General features: G+C 41.6%; 1 protein-coding gene and 1 pseudogene across 2 annotated transcripts in view; both read right to left on the bottom strand.

The window, feature by feature from the left end:
• Zyg11b (zyg-11 family member B, cell cycle regulator) overlaps positions 1 to 22,143 on the bottom strand; it is a 56,830-nt gene that overhangs the window by 7,541 nt on the left and 27,146 nt on the right. The window contains exons 4-13 of one of the 2 annotated variants that reach the window (XM_038332439.2): positions 20,173 to 20,313; positions 16,507 to 16,683; positions 10,169 to 10,233; positions 8,735 to 8,834; positions 8,435 to 8,485; positions 5,726 to 5,887; positions 5,571 to 5,618; positions 3,417 to 3,614; positions 3,234 to 3,286; positions 927 to 1,678 (exon numbers count right to left, since the gene is read on the bottom strand). In XM_038332439.2, coding sequence (XP_038188367.1) covers positions 1,657 to 1,678; positions 3,234 to 3,286; positions 3,417 to 3,614; positions 5,571 to 5,618; positions 5,726 to 5,887; positions 8,435 to 8,485; positions 8,735 to 8,834; positions 10,169 to 10,233; positions 16,507 to 16,683; positions 20,173 to 20,313 — 1,017 coding nt within the window. In that variant the 3' untranslated portion in view covers positions 927 to 1,656. Of the gene's footprint in view, positions 1 to 926; positions 1,679 to 3,233; positions 3,287 to 3,416; positions 3,615 to 5,570; positions 5,619 to 5,725; positions 5,888 to 8,434; positions 8,486 to 8,734; positions 8,835 to 10,168; positions 10,234 to 16,506; positions 16,684 to 20,172; positions 20,314 to 22,143 lie in introns of those variants that run through there. The other variant, XM_038332438.2, reaches the window with a different exon arrangement.
• Positions 884 to 1,523, bottom strand: LOC119816120 (annotated as a pseudogene).

The following is a 22,143-nucleotide window of genomic DNA, read 5'->3' as shown; positions in this document are numbered from 1 at the left end:
ATCTTGGGTGCTTTGGTTCTGCTTTTTACTTTCTTTAAAGGCTTCTGAAACACTGGCAGATACCATCTTTTGTAGAGACACTGAGAAGTTTTAATATTCTGCTAGCTCTTTTGGGCCCCGACTGCCAAGGCACTGTATCTTTCAGTCCAGGAATGTCCCTCCCCAAACCACTCCTGCTCTCCAATAACCAAACTGAGACCATTCAGATTGAGGCTTGTGCTTCCTCTCTCCAGTTCTCCTTGGTCTACAATAAGAATGCCCCTTTGGAGCACATGTCCTTTTTAATCCCAGCACTGAAGAGGCAGAGGCAGGCAGATCTCTGTGAGTTTGAGGCCAGCCTGGTCTACAGAACAAGTTCCAGGACATCCAGGGCAACAAAGAGAAACCCTGTCCGGGAGGGGGGGGACAAACCTAGGAAACAAAGAGCCCCTCAGTCATTAGCAGGTACCCTCTACCATCAGTCAGAACCACTTGTGTCATAGGAAAACACTGTAATTCCCACCACTGATTCGGACCACATAATCCTTTCACTCTTCAGCCAGAATACCAGGAGCTACTTCTGTGGTCATGAGCTTCTTATAGAAAGAGGAAGCTTGCACTCATCGTCCACTACAATAAGTTTTTTCTTTTTCTTTTTTAAACATTGCTAAATACTCTTTATTTGATATATTATACATAGACCACAGTAAGTGTCTTTCAATGGTAAAAGGCAGCATCCTTTGACTTAGGGAATTCTAATAACACCATGGAGTCAAGAATAGATAGTTGCCTCCTGACCTTTAGCCAGGATAGTTAGCCTTGTAACAGCAGGGAGTACAAACTTTACCACAGGCGAGTCTTCTCATTTCTGAGACTGACAAAATTTCCCCAGTGTTTAAACATATTCATATGTCCAATTATATAAATTTAATTATAAGACCATTTAGTAGGTTTGAGGTGACACCCCCATCTTTGTGGAAAGTAGAACTTTAATAATTAAGTCCAATCTTATCTTGAGAAAGGGTGCAGTGACAGTGTTTATGCAACTGGAATCGTTACTTTTAAAAAAGATCACATCCACTTTTCTACAAGTCAGTTTTCCTTAATCAGGACTGTCCAACAAAACATTGTTAGCCATTCATGATCTGAATTTTGGGGTATGAATTAAATTATGGTACACATTAAAAGTCATGAGACATTTGTTTTGTAATAAATAAAGCAGTGGAGTTACTCCTTAGTAGCCTTTTTAAGATAAGCTATTAGGCTGTCCTCTCTTCCTTCTTCTTAATTCCAGCGAAGATCATTCTTGTTCCAGGGATGTACTTTTTGGGATTCTCCAAACACTCTATCAAGGTGTCCTCTCCCCAGGTGATGCCTTTGTTCTTGTTGGCATCTGTGTACGAGAATCCAGCCGCCTGACCCATCTTCCTCCCAAACAGACCGTGGAGGTTTGGTCCAGTCTTATGCTTGCCTCCCTTTTCCACAGTGTGGCACTGGGCTCACTTCTGAACAAAACTCTTCTTGCTTTTCTCAACGTCACCCATTTTTAATTCGCTCCCGGGTGATCGTCACCACCGACGCTGCTGCCATGAGAAGAGGACGTCCCGCTGTCTAGCCTGATGACACACCCTACAGTGAGTTTCTCACAGTCCGTGGCTGGGAAGGAGGCATCCTGCTTCATCTTGACATGACCAGCTGCCTAGGGAACACAATGAAAAAGAGCCCTTCCTCTCCTACTTTTTTTTTGGGGGGGGGGGGATACAGAAACAGTATATAGCCCAGGTTGCCCTTAAATGTGTTATGTAGCCTAGCCTGCTCTCCTACATTTGCCTCTTTTTTTAAGTTATTATTACTGTGTAGTGTGTGTGAGTGCGTGTGCAACAGCAAGCGGTCAGAGGACAACACATGGCAGTTAATTCTCTCTCCACTGTAGTGGAGGAACTTAACTCAAACTGTCAGGTAAGTTCTTACCCATTGAATTATCTTGCCTCTTGAGTGCTGGTGTTATAGAGATAACACACTCGGCCTTAAGATACACACTTTAATCTCAACACTCGGGAGGCAGAGGCAGGCATGGATCTCTGTGAGTTCGAGGCCAGCCTGGTCTATGAAGCAAGTTCCAGGATAGCCAGGACTGTTACACAGAGAGGCCCTGTCTCAGAGGACCAAAACAGACAGACAGACACACAGACAGACAGACAGACAGATACTTTAAAGACGATGTATAAAGTAGGAATGGAGACTGTCAATAATAACTGACAGAACACCACAAAGAAGGCACAGATTTGCTTTTCCCTTTGTGATGTTCTAAACAAAATGGGTTTAAAAACTGTTCAAGAGGGGTTGGAGAGATGGCTTAGCAGCTAAGAGCTCTGGCTGCTATTCCAGAAGCCCCAGGCTCGATTCCCAGCTCCCACATTGGTTCACAACCATTTGCAACTCCAGTTCCAGAGGATTGATTCCATGGTCTCTGAGGGAACTGCATGCATATGGTATATAGACATACAATCAGGCCAAACACTGACCATCCGCACAAAATTAAAATCAAATCTAAGACAGGTCAAAAACATACCAGAATGTATGAAGTAACCAATAAAAATAAGTTATAATAAAATTACACAGCAATGGGAATATTTCAGACAATAAGTTGCCTATATTATCACTTAATTGTCACAGACAGATTTAGCCTTCCAGAATGCAGTTTTTGTTGTTATTATTTGGGGGGGGGGTTGGTAAGGGTAGGATGGGAATTGTAGCCTAGGATGACCTTCAACTTCTGATCTTCCTATCTCCACTGCCCCAGAATTAGCATTTCTACCTCAGGCAGTCACACTCAGTTTATGTAGTGAAAGGGATCCCAAGCCGAGGGTTTTACAAATCACAGACAGCACTGTACCAGGTAGAGAACCCCAGCCTTCTCAGTCTCTTTAAATTTGAACAGCTGAGAACAAATTCCAGGGAATCTACTTTCAATAAATATGGATAAAGAAGAGAATGTTGAATGAATAGTAGAAAATAAATCAAAATACTTTTTAAAGCCCCCTTGAGACTGGGTCTTGTCCTATAGCCCAGGCTGGCTGGGAACTTGGCAATCCTGTCTCAGCCTCCTCGGTGCTGGGATTATAAGCATGCACCACCATGAGCAGTTACTTTACATGACTTTACTCAAAACTAATACTATGAGAGATACTTGAAGTAAAGATTGTAAAAAAAAAAAAAAAGTGACCAGATTACTTAATAATCATGCTACTTACCTGTATGCTACCATCTCACACTCTGGAGTTGGCCATTTCAAAATAGCTGAATGCTAGAAGACATAAAACATAGGATATATTACAATACTTATTTTTTTAGCAATATTACTTCATAATGAAGCTTTCATATTTAACTATAACAAATTTAACTTATACTTTCCAGAAAATACCAAATGACCCTACCAAATCATCAAGAAGAGAATTCCTCTGGCTACGGCTCAAGGTCCATGCTTGTTCACCTCTGGATATTAAGTGGGCGATAATCCCAGCTGCAAAGTAACTGACTTCTACTTCCACACTGTGCAGGAGACTGCTGATATGGTCTATGAAATCCTTCCACATTAGTTCAGAATGTAGCTCTTGTACTTCAGCTATATTGTTCTGGGAGAAAAAGAAGGTATAAAAGTTAGTCTTAGCTGGATGGTGGTGACGCATGCCTTTAGTCCCAGCACTCGGGAGGCAGAGACAGGTAGATCTCGGTGAGTTTGAGGCCAGCCTGGTCTACATGAGCTAGTTCCAGAACAGGCTCCAAAGCCACAGAGAAACCAACTCGAAAAACTAAACCAAAACAAAAAAGTTAGTCTTATGCAAATTAAATGGTTAAGAGGACTGTTTTCAGACACTAGACAAGCACTTCTGGTGATCTCTGACAAAGTATGCAAGCTGGTCGCTTTGCAGACTGGAGTAGAGGTAAGGGGAAAGGTGGTAGTTTGGGTAGTAAATGTCCCCTATACTCTTAGATACTTGAACTGATGATGCTGTTGGGAGGTTTAGAAGTGTGGCCTTGTAGGAGTTTATCACTAGGGGCTTACTTCAAGGTTTCAAAGTCTTGCACCATTCCTGGTGCCCCTTCTGCATCATGCTTGGAATTCATGATGTGAGCTGTCACCTATTCCTGCTGCCATCCTGATACTGGCTGTCATCATGGAGTCTTTCTTTAAAAAGTTTTTTTTGACTAAGTTCAACACTAGACTAGTCAACAGAGCTTGTGTGTGAGTGTGCACTAGGTGTGTGCAGTGCAGAGCCCAGAGGCTAGGGGAAGGCTTGTGATCCCCTGGCTGGAGCTGCAGGTGGTTGTGATTCTCCACAGGGGTGTAGGGACTTGACCTGGGTCTTCTGGAAGAGCAACCAACACTTTCTTTTTCCTTTTTTCAAGACAGGGTCTTACTCTGTAGACAAGGCTATCATCAATCTCACAGAGATCCACCTGCCTTTGTCTCCTGAGTACGGAATTGAGGGTGTGCACCACTACACCAGGCTTTTTTTTATCTTTTTAATTTAATAATTATATCTATTTTCCATTTTCTCTAGATGTTCAAAAACAACACAACATCATCTTTCTATATTTCTTCTGGGTTTTTTTTTTTTTTTAAGACAGGTCTCACTACGATGTAGGTTAGCTCTGAATTTACAGATTCACCTGCACTACCACATCAGCTTCCTTCCTTCTTTCTTCTTGAGACAAGGTATCATGAAACCCTGGCTATGAAGAAGATGCTTTGAACTTCTGATTCTCCTATCCTTACCTTTCACCTCCCAAGTGGTAAGATTACAGGTGTATGTAATCTCATTCTTATACTTTATACTCATGGTTTATACTTTCTTTAAACACCCAAATTTATGTGATGTAGAGGATGGAAACCAGGTTTCATGCATGCTAGGCATGCACTCTTCTAACTGACCTATATCCCCATTTGTTTATCTAGTGTGCGTGTGTGCGTGCGTGCGTGTGCATGTGTGTGTGCGTGTGTGTGTGTGAGTGTGTGTATCTCACAGGTATAAGTCAGAAGACAACTTGGAGGGGAGTTCTTCTATCATGTGGTTTGAGGCTCAAGTTCTATCATCAGGCTCCTGTAGCACAAATAATAAAAACCCAGTGACAGATATTGGGGTTCAAGCTGATATCAGAAAAGCAAAGCAGCCAGCACTGGCTCTTACCTCCACTGAAATGGGCGACCTACCTCCACAAATACTCAGACTGAGACTGAGCCCGAGACCTGTCTCCTCCCGTTTTATATTCCTCTCCAGTGCTAGGATGAAAGGCATGCACCACCACCATCCAGCCTCTACGGTTAACTAGTATACTAGTGTGGCTGCTGGGATTAAAGGTGTGGTCACTACTGCCTGGCCTGTACGGCTGACTAGTGTGGCTACTTTGCCCTCTGACCTTCAAGTAAGCTTTATTTATTAAAACACAAATAATATATCACTCTAGGTTCTGCGGGGAGTACCCTAACCAACTTGGGCCTTGAGGGCCCAAGCAGCAACTTTCAATGTACACACTCAGACAGAAAATAATTATGCTTTTGAATTAATCAGGAATAGTGTATAACTTACCAAAAGACCTAGAACTTTTTGTTGAATGGATGACTCAGTTGGGAAAGACTGTACAAAAGAAAGAGAATGTGTAACTATCTAAAGAAACAAATATAACAAATAAGTGCTCAAAGAAATCACCCACATCCAGCTGCTAAGTATATTCTCATTCTAACCTCTAGAACTCTCATGAAGAGTTCCAACCCTTGATTTTCAATGAAGTGTCTGCACGTTGTTGGGGATTCATCTGTGAGGTTCCAGAGAGCACTCAAAGTAAATTTCAATGTAGTATCCACTGAATTTTGATTAGTTTTCTGCTTCACTATTTGAAGAAGTTGCTAAGGAAGAAAAAGAGAATTTTTCATTATTGAGTTGTCATAATTTGAGATTACCAATAAGCACTAATCCATCAGGAATATTCTCATAGTTTAAAGCATTCCCTGTAAAGGTTAAAACTTTGTCTGTCTATCCTTCCATCTGTCCATCCATCCATCTATCTATCTAGTAGGGGGCACACGTCCAAGTCACAGCATGTTTGTAGAGGTCTGTGAGTTCCACCCTGTGGGTCCTAGGAATTGAAACAGGGTTGGCAGGAAGCATCTTCTTGCTGAACCATCTTGCTAGCCCTAGTATGTTTTTGTATTGTTTCTTCAGATAGTTTTGCTATGCAACCCAGGGCCAGACAACTTGACACAAGCTACAGTCACTTTGGAAGAGGGACACTCTCTCTTTTAAAATCATCTATTTAAATTTATTTTATGAGTATTGCTGTGAAGGTGTTAGATCCCCTGCAACTGGAGTTACAGACAGTTCCATGTGTCATTGGGAATGGAACCCGGGTCTTTTAGAAGATTAGCCAGTGCTCTTAACCACTGAGTTATCTCTCCAGCACCTCAAAGAGGACTCTCAATGAGAAAACACCTCCGTAAGATTGTAGGCAATTCTGTAGTGTACTTCCTTGATTAGTGCTTGCTATAGAAGGGCCCAGCCCATTGTGGATGGTGCCTTTTCTGAATAGGTAGTCCTAAGGATGTGTAAGAAAGCAGACAGGGCAAGCATTCCTCCATGGCCTCTGCATCAGTCTGTCTTTCCTAGATGACAAACTAAGATGAAATAAACTCTTTCTTCTTCATCTGATTTTGACCCTGGTGTTTTATCACAACAGAAACCCTAAGACAGCAGCCAAAGCTAGCCTTTAAGTCAAGATTCTCCTTTCTCAGTCAACAATTCCTTAGTCTGGACCTTCATTTTCCTTCTTATCCTTCCATTACTTCTATTTGTTTTTCTGTAAACAATAGTTTAGTTAGTACTGTGTAGAACTGCAAACTGGACTATACGAAGAGTACTTATTTGTGTTCTCTTTCCCTTCTCTGTTCCTCTCTTGGTCCCTTTCTCTGTGAGCAGGGTGGGTCTCATGTCGCCTTAAACTCACTATATACCAAGAATGATGTTGGACTCCGGTCCTCCAGCATCCACCTCCCAAGTGCTGCAATTGCAGGCATGTACTACCACACGGGGTTTATGTGGTGCTGAGGATGCAAGTGTTCACTTCACACACGGGACTATATCCCCAGACCTCTGTTTGCTTGCTTGTTTGCTTTCTTTCCTTCCTTCTTTCATGTGTGTGCAATATCTTTTTTTAAAACTCATTTTGATTTTGTGCCGTATGTGTGTGTCGTGTGTGTGTGTGCGTGTGACAATGAAATGTATGAAGGACTGAACTTCTGTAGTCAGAAGAGAGCTTGCAGAAGTTGGTTCTCTTCTTCCACCACTAGGTCCCAGGGATTAAACTCAAGTCACCAGATTTGGTGGCAGTTGCCTTACTGCTGAGCCATCTCACTGGTCATGAACCAACTATCTTAACTGGTCATAGAATACCATTCTAATAAAGCCTGGGACTTAAGAAAATGAAGAGGGGTTGAAGGGAGACAAAACTAGTATTTTTTAACTTATAGTTAATAATACTTATAGTATCATTTCCCAGGGACACAAACTAAATCTAAAATATTAAGTAATTTGGTCATAATCAACTTGATAAGAGTTAGAAGGCCTAATTCTAACAAATTTCAAGTTTTTTTTTTTTTTTTTAAGGAAAAAAGGAAAAGGCTGGGTGTGTTAGCTCACACCTCTAACACCCGGACTTAGGAGACTGTCACAGCTTCAAGTCCCTCCTGGGCTACACACAATGGTAAGAGAATTGAAGTTAACATTGGATATTAAGATGACAATAGCTTTGACATGTCTTCTCCTAAGCTACGTCTACTGTAACTAGCCTGATCTACAGAGTGAGTTCTAGGACAGCCAGGACCGTTACACAGAGAAACCCTGTCTTGAAGCCCACACCCCCCAAAATCAAAATGAAACAAAACAAAAAAATTGAATACAATCATTTAGAAAAAGTGAATTTATTAAAAATACAGAGAGAAGCCAGGACAGGGGTGGCTCTGTAGTAGAAAGCTGACTTAGTATGTGTGAAGCCCTGGCTTAGCTCCCCAGGAACACAAACACCTATACCCATATATACCCACAAAAGATATACCACACTACTTGTCAGGAGAAAAAAAGAAAAGAGAAGAATACTATTAGGGACTGGGGAGATGACTCAGATTAAGAGCACTGGCTAGTCTTCAAGAGGATCTGGGTTTAATTACCAGCACCCACATGGCAGCTCACAACTCTAATTCTAGTCCCATGGGATCCAATTTACTCCTCTGGCATCCACAGGCACCAGGTCACCTCCATGCAGTGCACAGACATACATGGAAACAAAGCACCCATACACGTAAAACAAATAATTTTTTAAAAGTTAAAAAACAACAAGAAACCAAACAAACAAACAAACCAAACCACTATGTAGTGTTCTAAAAAGAGGAAAACAAACTCACCCGGACAATGAAGAGCTCAGCACCAAGCTGTGCAGTTTGTTCTGTAGAGAGCTGGAAGCGAATATGAGACAAAGTAAATGTCCGAGTATTCATGGATGTAAGTTTACTATAACCCACCACCACAGCCCCCACAGCTAGACGGAAGCAGCTCCTCAGCCTCCAATTCCGCAACACTTAACACAAATAAGCAGGCTAGCAAAGAGGTGTACTAACTTTTCTGGCGCACAAATGGAAGTGGGCAGTATTAACTGTAACGAGAAACAATTGCCTTTAGGAAGTCATTCAGAAACGTTCAGGTACCTTAGCAGCCAGGATGGAAATGATAGCAACTGCCATTCTTTGCATGTTTTGATCTTCATGGTTGCAAAGCCACTGCATGACAAGCTTGGCTGCTTCAAACCTGAAAACACAAGAGGGTTTCCTCAATATTGGAGATCCAGGCACAATTTTAAGGAGTCAGGTGAGGGCTGATGCTACAACTTAGTGTGTGGGAAGAGAAGGGAAGCTTTCTCTTAATGAGAGAGAATAACAAATTACCATTCGTGTCTTTTTGGTTTCTTTCCTATGCTGGGGACTGGACCCAGGGCCTTGTCTAGACAGAAGCTCTACCACAAAGATATATCCCCAGTCCTTTCTCTTATTTTATTTACTTGTAGTGTCTATTATTTTTATCTTCCTTTTTGGTACTGTGAGTGTTTGTCTATGATGTGCATGAGTGTGCATGCATGCTATGATATACATGTGGCTGTCAGAGGACAACATTTGAGACTCAGTTCTTTTCTTCCACTGTGGGTTCTAGAGTTTGAACTCAGATGGTCAGGCTTTTGTGGAAAGTGCTTTTACCAGCTGAGCCACCTTGCCAGCCCTTATTTATGTCTTTTTGAGATAGGGTCTCATGTAGCTCATGCTGTCCTCAAACTCTCTGTGTAGCCAGAGATGACCTTGAACTGCTGATCTTCCTGCCTCCACCTTCCGTAAACTGGGATTACTGGCATGTGCCACCATACCTGGCTCTTTGTTTTTATTCTGAGACAGTCTTGATAAGGTGCCAGGTAGGCTTTGAACTTTTGATTCTCCTACTGGGATTAAGGCCTGCACCACTGTGCTCTCACAATGATAGCAATGGTGGAGAAGCAGGAGCATAGGGGCTGAGGAGAAAGCTCAGCTGGTAAAGTGCCCGCTGTGCAAGCATGCGGACCGGAGTTGATCCCCAGCAACCATGTCAAAGAGCTCGGCATGGCAACGCATACCTGTAATCTTAACTCTGGGGAGGCAGAGACAGGAGGATCCCTGGGACTTGATGGCCAGAAGTCTAGCCCTCCGTGAACTCCAGTTCAGTGAGAGACCCTGTCTCAAAAAAATAAGGTAAGGAGCAATTGAGGAAGACACTCAATGTCAACCTCTGGTTTTCACACTGATACATTTGCACATGGTGCACACACATATCAATAACAATACAACACAAACACACACAAAGACACAAGAATGTAGAAATACAGTCAAAATTGGCATTTTATCTTCTACAATAAAAACATTTTAGTATTTCAACATCACAGCTTTAAGCATATTCTTTGATAAAAGCTTTTAAAAAGTTATTTATACGTGAGCGTGTACACACACACACATCTTCTCACAAAGCATGCACACAGAGGTCAGAGGACAACTTAAGGGAGTCATATTTCTACCATGTGGTCCTGGGGACTGAACTCCCGTTGTCGTCAAGCTATTACTTGCCTGTTAAATGGGACATCTTGAAGAATTCGGTCACTACAAAGTGAGAGGAGGCAATTCTTCTGTAACTAAAGAATAAAAAGGAGAAAACAAAACAAAGTCGAAAAGAACATCATTCTGTTACCTGTTAACCAAAGACAAGTTTTTTTTTTTAAAAAAATATTTTAAAAACTATTGTTGAAATGTGTGTAAGGAGACTGTGGGCATGCTGAGTGCTGGCGATGGAACCCAGTTAACTATACAACTAAGCTATACAACTATACAACTAAGCTCCAGTTACTTATACAACCAGCTCCAGTTACTGTTTTTAAATTTTGAAAACTACAATTTTTTTTCTTGGTTTGAGACAGATCTCTCAATTATATATCTATGGCTGTCCAGGAACTTACTATGTAGACCAGGCTGGCCTCAAACTCACAGACCTCACCTGCTTTTATCTCCTGAGGGCTGGGATTAAAGTCACGTGCCACCATGCCAGGCTCAAAATTATATTCTTTGAACAAATTCTTTATAAATGCTATCAAAAATAAATTGATTGCTTTAAGTAAAACTTTGTTTTTTAACTATATATTTATTATTTATATAGTTTTCTGCCTGCATGAATGCTTGCATGACAGAAAGAGGGCACCAGATCTCATTACAGATGGTTGTGAGCCACCATATGGTTGCTGGAAATTGAACTCAGGATCTCTGGAAGAGCAGCCAGTGCTCTTAACCTCTGAGCCATTCTCCAGCCTAATAAAATTTTATATTTTTAAACATGGGAATTCAATTCAGGTTTTATATCAGCACGTTAAATTATGATCTTTGAAAATCCTTTAACTTGAAAAAAAATTATTTTTCTTTTGCGAGTGTTTTGTCTGTGTATGTATGTGCCCAGCATGTTTGCCTACTGTCTGCAGAAGCCAGAAGATAGCAATGGATCACAGGGAGGTTGTCAGCCAATACATGCCAATACTGGGGACCAAACCTGGGTCCTCTGTAAGAGTAAGTCTTGGCCGCTAAGTCAACTCTCCACCCCAACCCTGTTTTTGTTGTTTGTTTTGAGACATGGTCTCATGCAGCCCAAACTGGTCTCTAACTTACTATGTAGCTGAGGATGACTTTGAACTTTTAATCTTCCTGCTTTCACCTCTGAAGTGCTGGGATTACAGGCAACAAGTGTATACCCTACTCCAAGAGACGGAATCCTGGACTTTGTATATTCAAGGCAAGCAATCTCTCAACTGCGCTATATTCTTAGGCCCTGGTTTTTACGTCTCTCAGGATGCTTTCCTAGTTTTCAACAGCCCTAACTGCCTCTTCTTGGGCTCCCAGCAGTGCAGTATTATTTAGCTGAAATGTCTGGAAGCACAAACACCGGATTTCAGAGCTTTTAATGTAAGGCAAGATTTCAAAGAGCAGGTTCTGTTGGAGCCATTATCTTGAAAAATGGTTTGGAAAAACAGTGAACCTATTATGGAAATAGGTAGGCCACACTAAGGGCAAGGAGTTTGAGACCAGAGTGTAGGAAGGACAAGCATTTAGATTTGGAAACATATCCAGGCAGTGATGGCACACACCTTTAATCCCAGCACTTGGGAGGCAGAGGCAGGTGGATCTGGGTGAGTTTGAGGCCAGCCTGATCTACGAAGAGAGTTCCAGCTAGCTAGGACTACACAGAGAAACCCTGTCTTGAAAAAAAACAAAAACAAAACAAAAACAACCTAAACAAAAAAAAAAAATAATTGGGAACATTACCAATTGAGCAGACCAAATATAAAAATCCAAAATCTGAAATGCCCTGAAATAGGAAGCTCTCTGAGTAACACATGGGCATCAAGCACCGAAGGTTTGGGGTTTTTTTCCAGTCTCTGATTTTGAATTTTGACATTAGGGTTCTTAAGCTGACTTGTTTCTTAGTACTCACTGTGTCGTGCTACATTACGTGCTTTTCTGTCTGAACTGCAGACCTCATCATAGGGTCACATATTCTAAACTGAATAAAGACACACTAAGCTTAATTGAACTGATGGCTTAAACTGGTAACAGAGAAAAGCATCACTGCATCTGACCGATGGTTTATTCCTTCTGCAAAACACCATAAGCAAACAGAGAAGATGACATTTGTTACAATCTCCAAGTTCTGACCATCTGGAATTTTGACTTTTGTGGCTCTAGCCTCAAATATGCAAGTATTTAAGAATTTTGTATACTGCCATTCACCAAATTTGGCTATCGCTGGCCTAGTCCTACATTGTCCTTCCTACATTCTGGTCACAAGCAACTCGCCCTCTGGAACGGCATGTACATTTCCATATAGGTCCCACTGCTCTTCTTATCCGTTTTCCAAGATGTGACTCCATCACTTGTTCTTGGAAGTCTCCCTGTCCCTGTTCATACACCATGTACCTGACAGTACTACTCGCTTCCCTCAACGGCCTATGGCATTCAGTTCAAACAGCTGAAAAATAAAATGCTCATAATAGCATCCAGCAGCTGCAACTTTTCCTTCTGTGAGGGGTTTCCTTATCTTGACAGGAGTCTTGCTAGGTTGAGCAGAATAGCCTGTAACTCCTGGGCTCAAGAGATCTTCTTTCCTCAACCTCTCTAGTGGCTGGATTACAGGTACATAACAGCATGCCTATCTAAATATTAAGTCCTTTTTTTCAGATTTATTTATATAGTATCTGTGTGTGTGCATGTGCGTGAGTATACACAGGTACCATGTGTGTGCAATGCCTGTACAGATCAGAAGAGGGCATCGAATTCCCCCTGAAGCTAGTTTTACAAGTGATCGTTAGCTGCTATGTAGGTGTTGGGAATACATCTAGATTTTCTTAAAGAGCAGAAAGTGCTCTTAATCACTGAACCATCTTTCCAGCCCCATAAATTAAGTAACATATAAATGTTCTATTTTAAAACAATTTGCTGGGCGGTGGTGATGCACATGTTTAATCTCAGTACTCAGAGGGCAAAGGCTGGCCAACCTGGTTTACAGAGCTAGCTCCAGGACAGCTAGGGCTATAGAAAGAAACCCTGTCTCAAAAAAACAAAAATAGGCCTGGAGAGATGGCTCAGAGGTTAAGAGCACTGGCTGCCCTTCCAGAGGTCCTGAGTTCAATTTTCAGCAACCACATGGTGGCTCACAACCATCTATAATGGTATCTGATGCCCTCTTCTGGCATGCAGGCATACATGCAGGCAGAACACTGTATACATAATAAACCTTTAAAAAAAAGAACCATAAATAAATAAATAAATAAATAAATAAATAAATAAATAAGTGACTATTTTGTTTGTGGTATGAGTGGTTCGGTGTGTATGAATGCGTGGGAGCCAGAGGCACACACTGGTACTCTTCCACTATTATTCTTCATCTCATATTTTGAGACAAAGTCTCTTACTGAGGTGGTTAATCTCAACTGTCAATCTGATGTGATTTAGAACCACTTGAGGGATGGGCCCCTGGGCATCTCTTGCAGGATTGACTTGATTAGGTTAGCTGATGTGAGAAGACTCACCCACTGTAGGTGGCACCATTCCCTAAACGAGGACCCTGGACTGTATAAAGGGAAAAGGTGTGCTAAACACTAGAAACCACCACCATTTGACTCTTGATGCAATGTCACCATCCAATCCTCCTGGTCCTGCTGCCAGGATATTCCTCCAACAATGGACTGTAACCTCGAACTATAAGCCAAAGTAAATGCTTCCTTCAGTTGATCTCGACAGAATATTTTATCACAGACTGGAAAAGTAAATAATATACTTACTGAACCTGGAACTAAAGTTTCACCTAGACTAGTGGCCAAAAAGCTCCAAGGATCCACCTGCCTCTGCCCCTACAGTGCTGGAGATCTGAACTCGGGTCCTCCCGACTGTGCAGCAAGTACTTTACTCAATCTCTCAACTCCCTAAATGCTAGTAAATAAATAGACAAATATTTATAAAAATACATTTATTATAAGGTAGTACCTTTTAATCTTTAATAGATAGACACCAATTGCCTAAGAATTATTTTGGAGGGGATCGATTTGTGACAGGGTCTCCTGTATCCCAGACTGGCTTGAACTCACTACACAGTCAAGGATGACCATGGATCCCTGCTCTTCCAGCTTTACCTCCTAAGTGCTTGCATTACAGGAATTTACCACATTGGCCTGTACAAATTTTGTATTTAAAAGCCTTTGACTATATTATATTTTAAATAACTTCAAAAACTACAACATGTATTTCTTTTTCGTTTTTGGTTTTTGGAGACAGCGTTTCTCTGTGTAGGCCTGGCTGCCCTGGTACTTTCTTAGATCAGCCCGGCCTCAAACTCAAAGATCTGCCTGCCTCTGGCTCCCAAGTGCTGGGATTAAAGACATCAGCCACTATCACTCACTCGGTCTAGGTATTTCTACCTTTAAATAACATTGGATAAAAATGATATGGTGCACAGGTCGGCCTGTGATGCCAGCACTGAAAAAAGGCAGAAATTATGCCCCTTCTCAACAGAAATACTAATAATTAACACACTGGGTAACTTTGATTTTTTTTTTTCAAGTGAGTACATGAAATCATATATGTAGGCTTCTGCAGAGACTGATCTAAGTTGTGGTTTGCAGCTGCAACTGATAGTTTCTTGCTAAAAGACTACACTTCCCAGCTTCCCTTGCGAACTACAGAAATCATTTCTGCCCCATAAGGGGCTGTATCCCATCTTCCTCTGTAGGCATTTCAGCCATCTACGCATTCTAGCATTCGAGTGACAAAAACGCTACTTTGCTGTAAATAAACACGGTACCACCTAGGGCCAGACCAAGCCTCTCTTTCTACCTCCATCCCTCTAGAGCTGCTTTTAATAATCTAATACTAACTAAGTCATTCACTACTGTGTTTTGAGACGGTTTTTCTAGGTGGCTCACACCTGTAATCCCGTGGCTCAGGAGGCAGACGTGGGCGGAGTTCTGTGAGTCCAAGGACAGCCTGGACTACTAACTGAGTTCCAGGACGAGCACAAAAGCTTGAGAGAACCGGTTTCAAAAACCCAAAACAAACCAACCAACCAGAACGGCCTGCCTCTGTCTCCTAAGTGCTGGGATCACTGGGGTTAAAGATGTGATTAATTACCAGGCAGTGATGGCACATCTCAGAGTTTGGGAAGCAGAGGCAGGCAGATCTCTGACTTCAAGGCCAGCCTGGTCTACAGAGTAAGTTCCAGGACAGCCAGGGCTACACAGAGAAACCCTGTCTCAAGAAACAAACAAAACAACAAAAAGACCACGCCCAGCCATTCACTACTGCTTTTAAGAACTCTGTTGTATGAGTAATCCCAGATTAATACATTTTTGGTGCTTCTAACTTTTGTCATTATATATGATATTTGTACAGATTTTTTTAAACAGATTAGCAGATTTTTCAAGATATAATTCACATAGTATACAATCCCTGTTATGTGTGATTTTTTAGTCTATGCACAGAGTTACAAACCCATTATACCACAGTTAGTTTTCGTACAGTTCCTTCCACCCCCCCTCCCACCCCCCCTCCCACCCCCCGAGACAGTATCCTGTAGTCTTACTGGGCCTCACAACTGCTGTGCAGGTGAACATGCTCTAGAACTCCTGCTCCTCCTGCTCCACACCTGAGCTCTGAATTACAGCGACATCACCACACCCAGTTTTATTCAGTGGTGGGGATTAAACCCAGGCTCTTGTGTATTCTAGTCAAACATTCTATCAATTGAGCCACATCTCTTGTTCAGTTTTTAGCATGTTTTCCTGTCTCCAAAAGAAATCTAGCTGAGGATACAGTTTAATGACAGAGTACCTAACACTGGCCAGACCCTGGGATTGTGTGTCAACACTGAAAACAAAAACAAAAAACAAACCCACATCCATCATCTATTACAATCACTCCATTTTCCCCACCCTTACTTCCTAACCTTTTATTCTGAAATTTTTTTCTCAGTTTTCCTTTGTTAATTACACCAATACATTTTTGGTTCTTTTTTTTTTTGTTTTCATTTTCTCTATGTATTTTTGGCACTTGCTGTGTAGTCCAGGCTATCCTTAGACTCAGAGAGATCACCAACCTCTGCCTCCCGAATGCTAGAAGTAAAGGTATACACCATCATGCCTGGAACACCAATAGATTTTAATTCTGGGCATGGTGATGCATACATAATCTCAGGACTTTAGAAATGGAACTGGAGGTTCATGAGTTCAAGAACAGGTTGGGCTACAAAAGGTCCTGCTTCAGAAGAAGAAAACAACAAACAAGAAGGCTTAGTTATTAAATTGAACTGTTACGGAAGTAGGAGGTAGTAAAAGAAGAATCTAAGAATATTCAAGTGGGAATTCACAGGTGCTTACCTGCTGGTGGTTAGGAAAATGTTCCATGGCCTTGAGCAGCAAATGGGTCACATCAGCCAGGAGCCGGACAGGCATGCCTAAAGCAAGGTCCTGCTTAGTTAAGTTAAACACACAGGCACTTGCAGCCAGTTGCACAGGCAAATTCATAGGATGGTTTCTCATACCAGTAACCACAAGCTGAAGTAAAACAAAACAAAACATTTAGTCCTCTTAATTCCATAAACACAAACCTTCTTAATATAACAAGGCTGTGTTGCTGCTCTAGATAACTTCAAAGACATGTTCATAAGTCAAGAGTCTAAACTGATTCCCAAACTTCCTTCCTTGACATGCTGTCTGCTGGAATGTAATAAAATCCATCCTCTCTAAGGACTATATAACCATTCTACATTTGTCTTCTTTCCCTTCTAAAATCTTCCCCACTCTTCAATTCAGCTGAAAACTTAGCTTTCTTTAAAATTTATTTTATTTTATTATTTACTTATGTGTGTATGTGCCCTCACAAGAACCAAAGAGGGTGCCGGATCCCTCAGAACTGAAGTTACAGGCAGTTGTGAGCTGCCTGATGAGGGTGCTAGAAACTAAGCACCGGAGGTTCTCTGAACAGCAACAAGTGCTTTCAATTAACCACTGAACCCTCTCTCCAGCCCAGGAAAACCTAGCTTTCAACCACACTAAGAACACTCAAGTAACTAGAAAAGAAACTTCAGATTCTGACTGTCCGTGTATTCTCTTTACCAGGATACAAAAATACATATAGCACCTTGCCAAACCATGAATGATCTTTTACAATCCTATCTAAAGCTGATCCCTCCATGGATATGCCAGATCATTTCCTCGTCTGTCTACTCAAGAAAATAATTACTTCTATGTCATTTTTAAAATTCTGGATTGGAGCCGGGCGGTGGTGGCGCATGCCTTTAATCCCAGCACTCGGGAGGCAGAGGCAGGCGGATCTCTGTGAGTTCGAGGCCAGCCTGGTCTACAAGAGCTAGTTCCAGGCCAGGCTCTAAAAAAGCTGCAGAGAAACCCTGTCTCGAAAAACCAAAAAATAAATAAATAAATAAAATAAAAAATAAAATAAAATTCTGGATTGGAAAGATAGACACATTTTTAAAGCTATTCATTTATAGGGTTGGAGAGATGACTCGGTGGTTAAGAACACGGACTGCTCTTCCAGAGGACCCAGGTTCAGATCCCAGCACCCAAATGGCAGTTGATAACTACCTGTAACTCCAGTTCTAGAGGATCTGACACATTCACGCCAATGCACATGAAATAAATTTAAAATAAATTATAAAAAGCTATTCATTTACAAATGGGGGGGGGCATTGAACTTGCCTGTAACTCCAGTATTGGGAGGCTGAGGCAGGAAGACTACAGATTTGAAGCCAAGCTGGGTGACATAGCAAGATCCTGTCTAAAAATCCAAAGTTCTCCTTTAATCCTATTTCTTTAATCAATTGCCATTTTCCCCCTTTGCATTCTTTTACAGCAAAACTATGTGAATGGGCTTTAATCTTTACTCTAAACAAATGAATATTTCAAATCAGGGCTAGAGATCCAAATCTGGAGCTGGGCAATCGTGGTAAACACCTCTAATCCCAGCACTCAAGAGGCAGGGGAAGATGGATTTCTGAGTTTGAAGCCAGCCTAGACTACAGAGTGAGTTGTAGGAGAATTGGGGCTTTAAAAAAAAAAACTAATTTGTTTATCTATTTATTTATTTTTTTTCAGGACAGGGTTTCTCTGTGTAACGGCCCTGGCTGCCCAGGAACTAACTCTTGTAGACCAGGCTGACCTTGAACTCACAGAGATCTGCCTGGGATTAAAAGGTGTGTGCCACCAATGCCTGGACAGATTTATTTATTTATTATGTATAATGCCTGCATGTATGTCTGCACACCAGAAGAAGGTACCAGATCTTATTACAGATGGTTGTGAGCCACCATATGTTGCTGGGAATTGAACTCAGGACCTCTGGAAGACCAGCCAGTGCTCTTAATCACTGGACCATCTCTCCAGTCCCAGCCAGGACTTTTTTTATCTGGGGAAAAAAAGAAGAGAAGAGAAGGAACAAAAACTGGAAGTGGGGGAAGACAAAGCAAATATCAGCATCTACTGGTTTATACTGAGGAAGTGACAGGCATTAGTGACAATAATAAAATGTTACAGTTCCTACCCGAGCAGTCCATTCAAAAATTTAAGACACTTAGGGGATCAAATCAGTTCCAGCTCTGACACAGGTCCTCAGTTTCACAATCTATAAAATGGAAAATAAAATCCACCTCTTCAGATTGTTCCCACTAACTGAAAAAATCTCTTTACAGGTGGGTGCTAGGAATCAAATCTGGATCTTCTGCAAAAGCAACAAGCAGGGCTGGAGAGATGGCTCAGAGGTTAAGAGCACTGGCTGCTTTTTGGCTTCTTCCAGAGGTCCTGAATTCAGTTCCTAGCAGCCACAAGGTGGCTCACAACCACTATAATGAGATCTGGTGCCCTCTTCTGGTACCCAGGCAGAACACTGTATACAAAATAAACAAGCAAACCTAAAAACAAACAAACAAACAAACAAAGAAACTCGAGTACTCTTAACTTCTAGAGCACTCCCCAGCCCCAAGGCTCTCCTTATGAAGCCTAGGTTGTTCTTAAACTTGCTACTTAGCTCACCTGGGCTTAAATTTGTAACCTTTCTGCCTCAGTCTCCTGAATGCTAAGAGTTATGGACTAATACCACCATTTCCAACTGAATCTCTCTCTCTCCCTCCCTCCCTCCCTCCCTCCCTCCCTCTCTCTCTCTCTCTCTCTGTCTCCTCTCTCTCTCTCTCTCTCTCTCTCTCTCTCTCTCTCTCTCTCTCTCTCTCTGTGTGTGTTAATACTGGGGAATAAATATAAACATTAGGGCTATGCATCCATTTTAGGAAATGCTCTACCACTGAGCTATAGCCTCCATTCCTCACTTTATATATTTTTATTTTGAAACTAAGTCTTGCTATGTAACCTACACTGGCCCTGGGCTCAATCTGTGATACAGGTCAAACATGAACATGTAATCTTCCTGCATCTGCCTCCTGAGTAGTTGGGATTATAGGCCTGTATCACTAGGCCCAGTTAAATATTTGTGTTTATTTATTTTTAGGCCAGAATCTTTAATCCCAGCATTTGGGAGGCAGAGGACAAACTGGTCAACAAAATGAATTCTAGGACAATCAGAGATACATGGAGACACAGTCTCAAAAAAGAAAGGAACCCCCCTGCTGCCCCCAAAAAGAATTTCCTTTCTTGGGTGGGATGTATCTTAGTTGTGGAGCACTTGTCTAATATATGGAAAGCTTTGTATTTAATCCTAGTATAACAGAAAAATGAAAAAAATAAATCTTTTTCAGCTTTCAAAAACATCTTAGCCAGGCAATGGTAGTGCATGCCTTTAATCCCAGCACTTGGGAGGCAGAGACAGGCAAATCTCTGCGAGTTCAAGGCCAGCCTGGTCTACAGAGAGAGTTCCAGGACAGGCTCCAAAGCTACAGGGAAATCCTGTCTGAAAAAAAAAAAAAACCAAAAAACAAAACAAAACAAATCAAAAGAGAGAGATAGAAAGATAAAAATAAAGGTCAAAACACAAAATCTACTAGTAATTTCAATTTTTTCACCTCTTTTTGTTCTTACCTTTAAGATTTCTGGCTTTGTCTTTTCCATCACATGAGTCAAACTAAAAAGATGAAACAAAGCTTCCCGGACAAAAAATGCCCTTTCGCTGTACCGCCTTAACGCTTCTGCAATCTGAGTCTCGTTGGCTTCTCCAGACACCTTTGAACAGCCAAAAGATGAGTGTTTAGCATTCTTCTCACCCACCATCTTTCTCCATCTTAACATCAGCTGGAGAGATGGCACTCGGCATAACTAAGGCTTGAAACACACGGGAGCGCTTCCTAACCCACCACAGCCATCATCTCCAGAGACACACTGGACTAAGAGCCCAGCACAAGCCTGTAGGTGTTTCCTGCCCAACACCTAGAATAAATCTCAAGACTTTTCACGCTCCATCCGGCCTTGCTGTCTCACTGAGGCTTTTAAGATGCCTCTTCTGGAAAATGCACCCTTAAATCATTTATTGGGGTTACTGGCCTTTCTCCATGACACTTCAGTCACACTCTCTCAGCAAAAGGTCATCACATACAATGTCAACTTAAAACGTTCTCTCTTTGCTTAACTAATTTGTACTAACCCTTCCTAAATCAATCCAATCTTATAGAAAGCCTTACCGACACACCAATCTCAAGCCAGGTTACCCCCAAATTTCGTTTTCCTACTTATCACGATTCTCCCACTTTACTGACCCAGGTACCACTCAACATGTCAACAGTGACTAGCATTATGCATAGCTCAGAAGGAACACTTATTATGTATGCATCAAATAAACCTGTTAATTTCCCCCAGATTGATCAAGCGCCATAAGAGGGTTTATTCAAAATGGAATCTAACTTAATTTATATACGTTAATACACTTATGTTACACTGTGGTTCAGGAAGCACTGTGCAAACACACAGGTAAATACACTTAGGTTACACTGTGGTTCAGGGAGCACCATGCAAACAAATACAGATAATAAAAAGTAACTTTATAGTCAACCTGGCAAGTGAAAAAGAAATGATTAAGATACAGGGCTGGTGAGATAACTCAGTAAGTACCAAGCCAGCATGAAGTACACCAAGATCCTATCCCAACACCTAACCCTTCAAAAACAGAAAGAAATATGGACTATGAACATGTGTAACCAAAAATTAAAAAAAAATCTAAAATTCTACTCTGAGGAGAACTGTAAAAGTCAAAAGGACTGTTTTTTGTTTGTTTTGTTTTGTTTTTGACAGTCTCACTATGTATCACTGGCTGATCAAGAGCTCTCTGTGTAGACAGGCTAGCTGTGAACACAATGATCCACCTGCCTCTGCCCTCCAAGTGCTGGAATTAAAAGTGTGCACCACCATGCTGGGCCAGGAGACATTTAAAGGAAAAGAAAAGGAAGGAGGGCCTATGAGGCAGATCACTGGGTAAAGGAACCTGCCATCAAGCATGAAAACCTGAATTTAGTTCCTGTGACTCACATAGAAGCAAATCCTGCAAGTTGTCCTATGACCACCAAACACACACTATGGCACATACATATGAATATATTCATATTTATAATAAGAAAAAAGGGAAGAAAAGAGAGGATTGCTAGGTGTGGTACACACCTTTAATCCCAGTAATTAGGAGGCAGAGGTAGGAGGATCTCTGAGTTCAAGGCTATCCTGGTCTACAGAGTGAGTTCCAGGTGAATCAGGAGCTACAATGATACCCTGTCTCAAAAACAAGAGGGGTGAGGGAAGATGGGCACAAGATTGCATGCCTTTAAGTCCAGAATATGGGAGGCAGATGAATCTCTGATTTTGAGGCCAGTCAAGGCTACATAGTGAGATCCTGTCTCAAGAGAGAGAGAGAGAGAAAAAAAAGGTGGGGGTCAGAGCTGGAGAGATGGCACTTATTTTTATAGAGTGCCTGGGTTTGATTGCCAGCACCACACAGAAAACTTAAAAATCTAAAAAGTGAAAGGGAAGAGAAGGCAGCACCTATAAACTAAAAGATGCTGCAGACACTCC

Source organism: Arvicola amphibius, chromosome 6 (genome assembly GCF_903992535.2).
Source record: "Arvicola amphibius chromosome 6, mArvAmp1.2, whole genome shotgun sequence".
Lineage (NCBI taxonomy): Eukaryota > Metazoa > Chordata > Mammalia > Rodentia > Cricetidae > Arvicola > Arvicola amphibius.
This window is presented reverse-complemented; position numbering and strand designations above follow the sequence as displayed.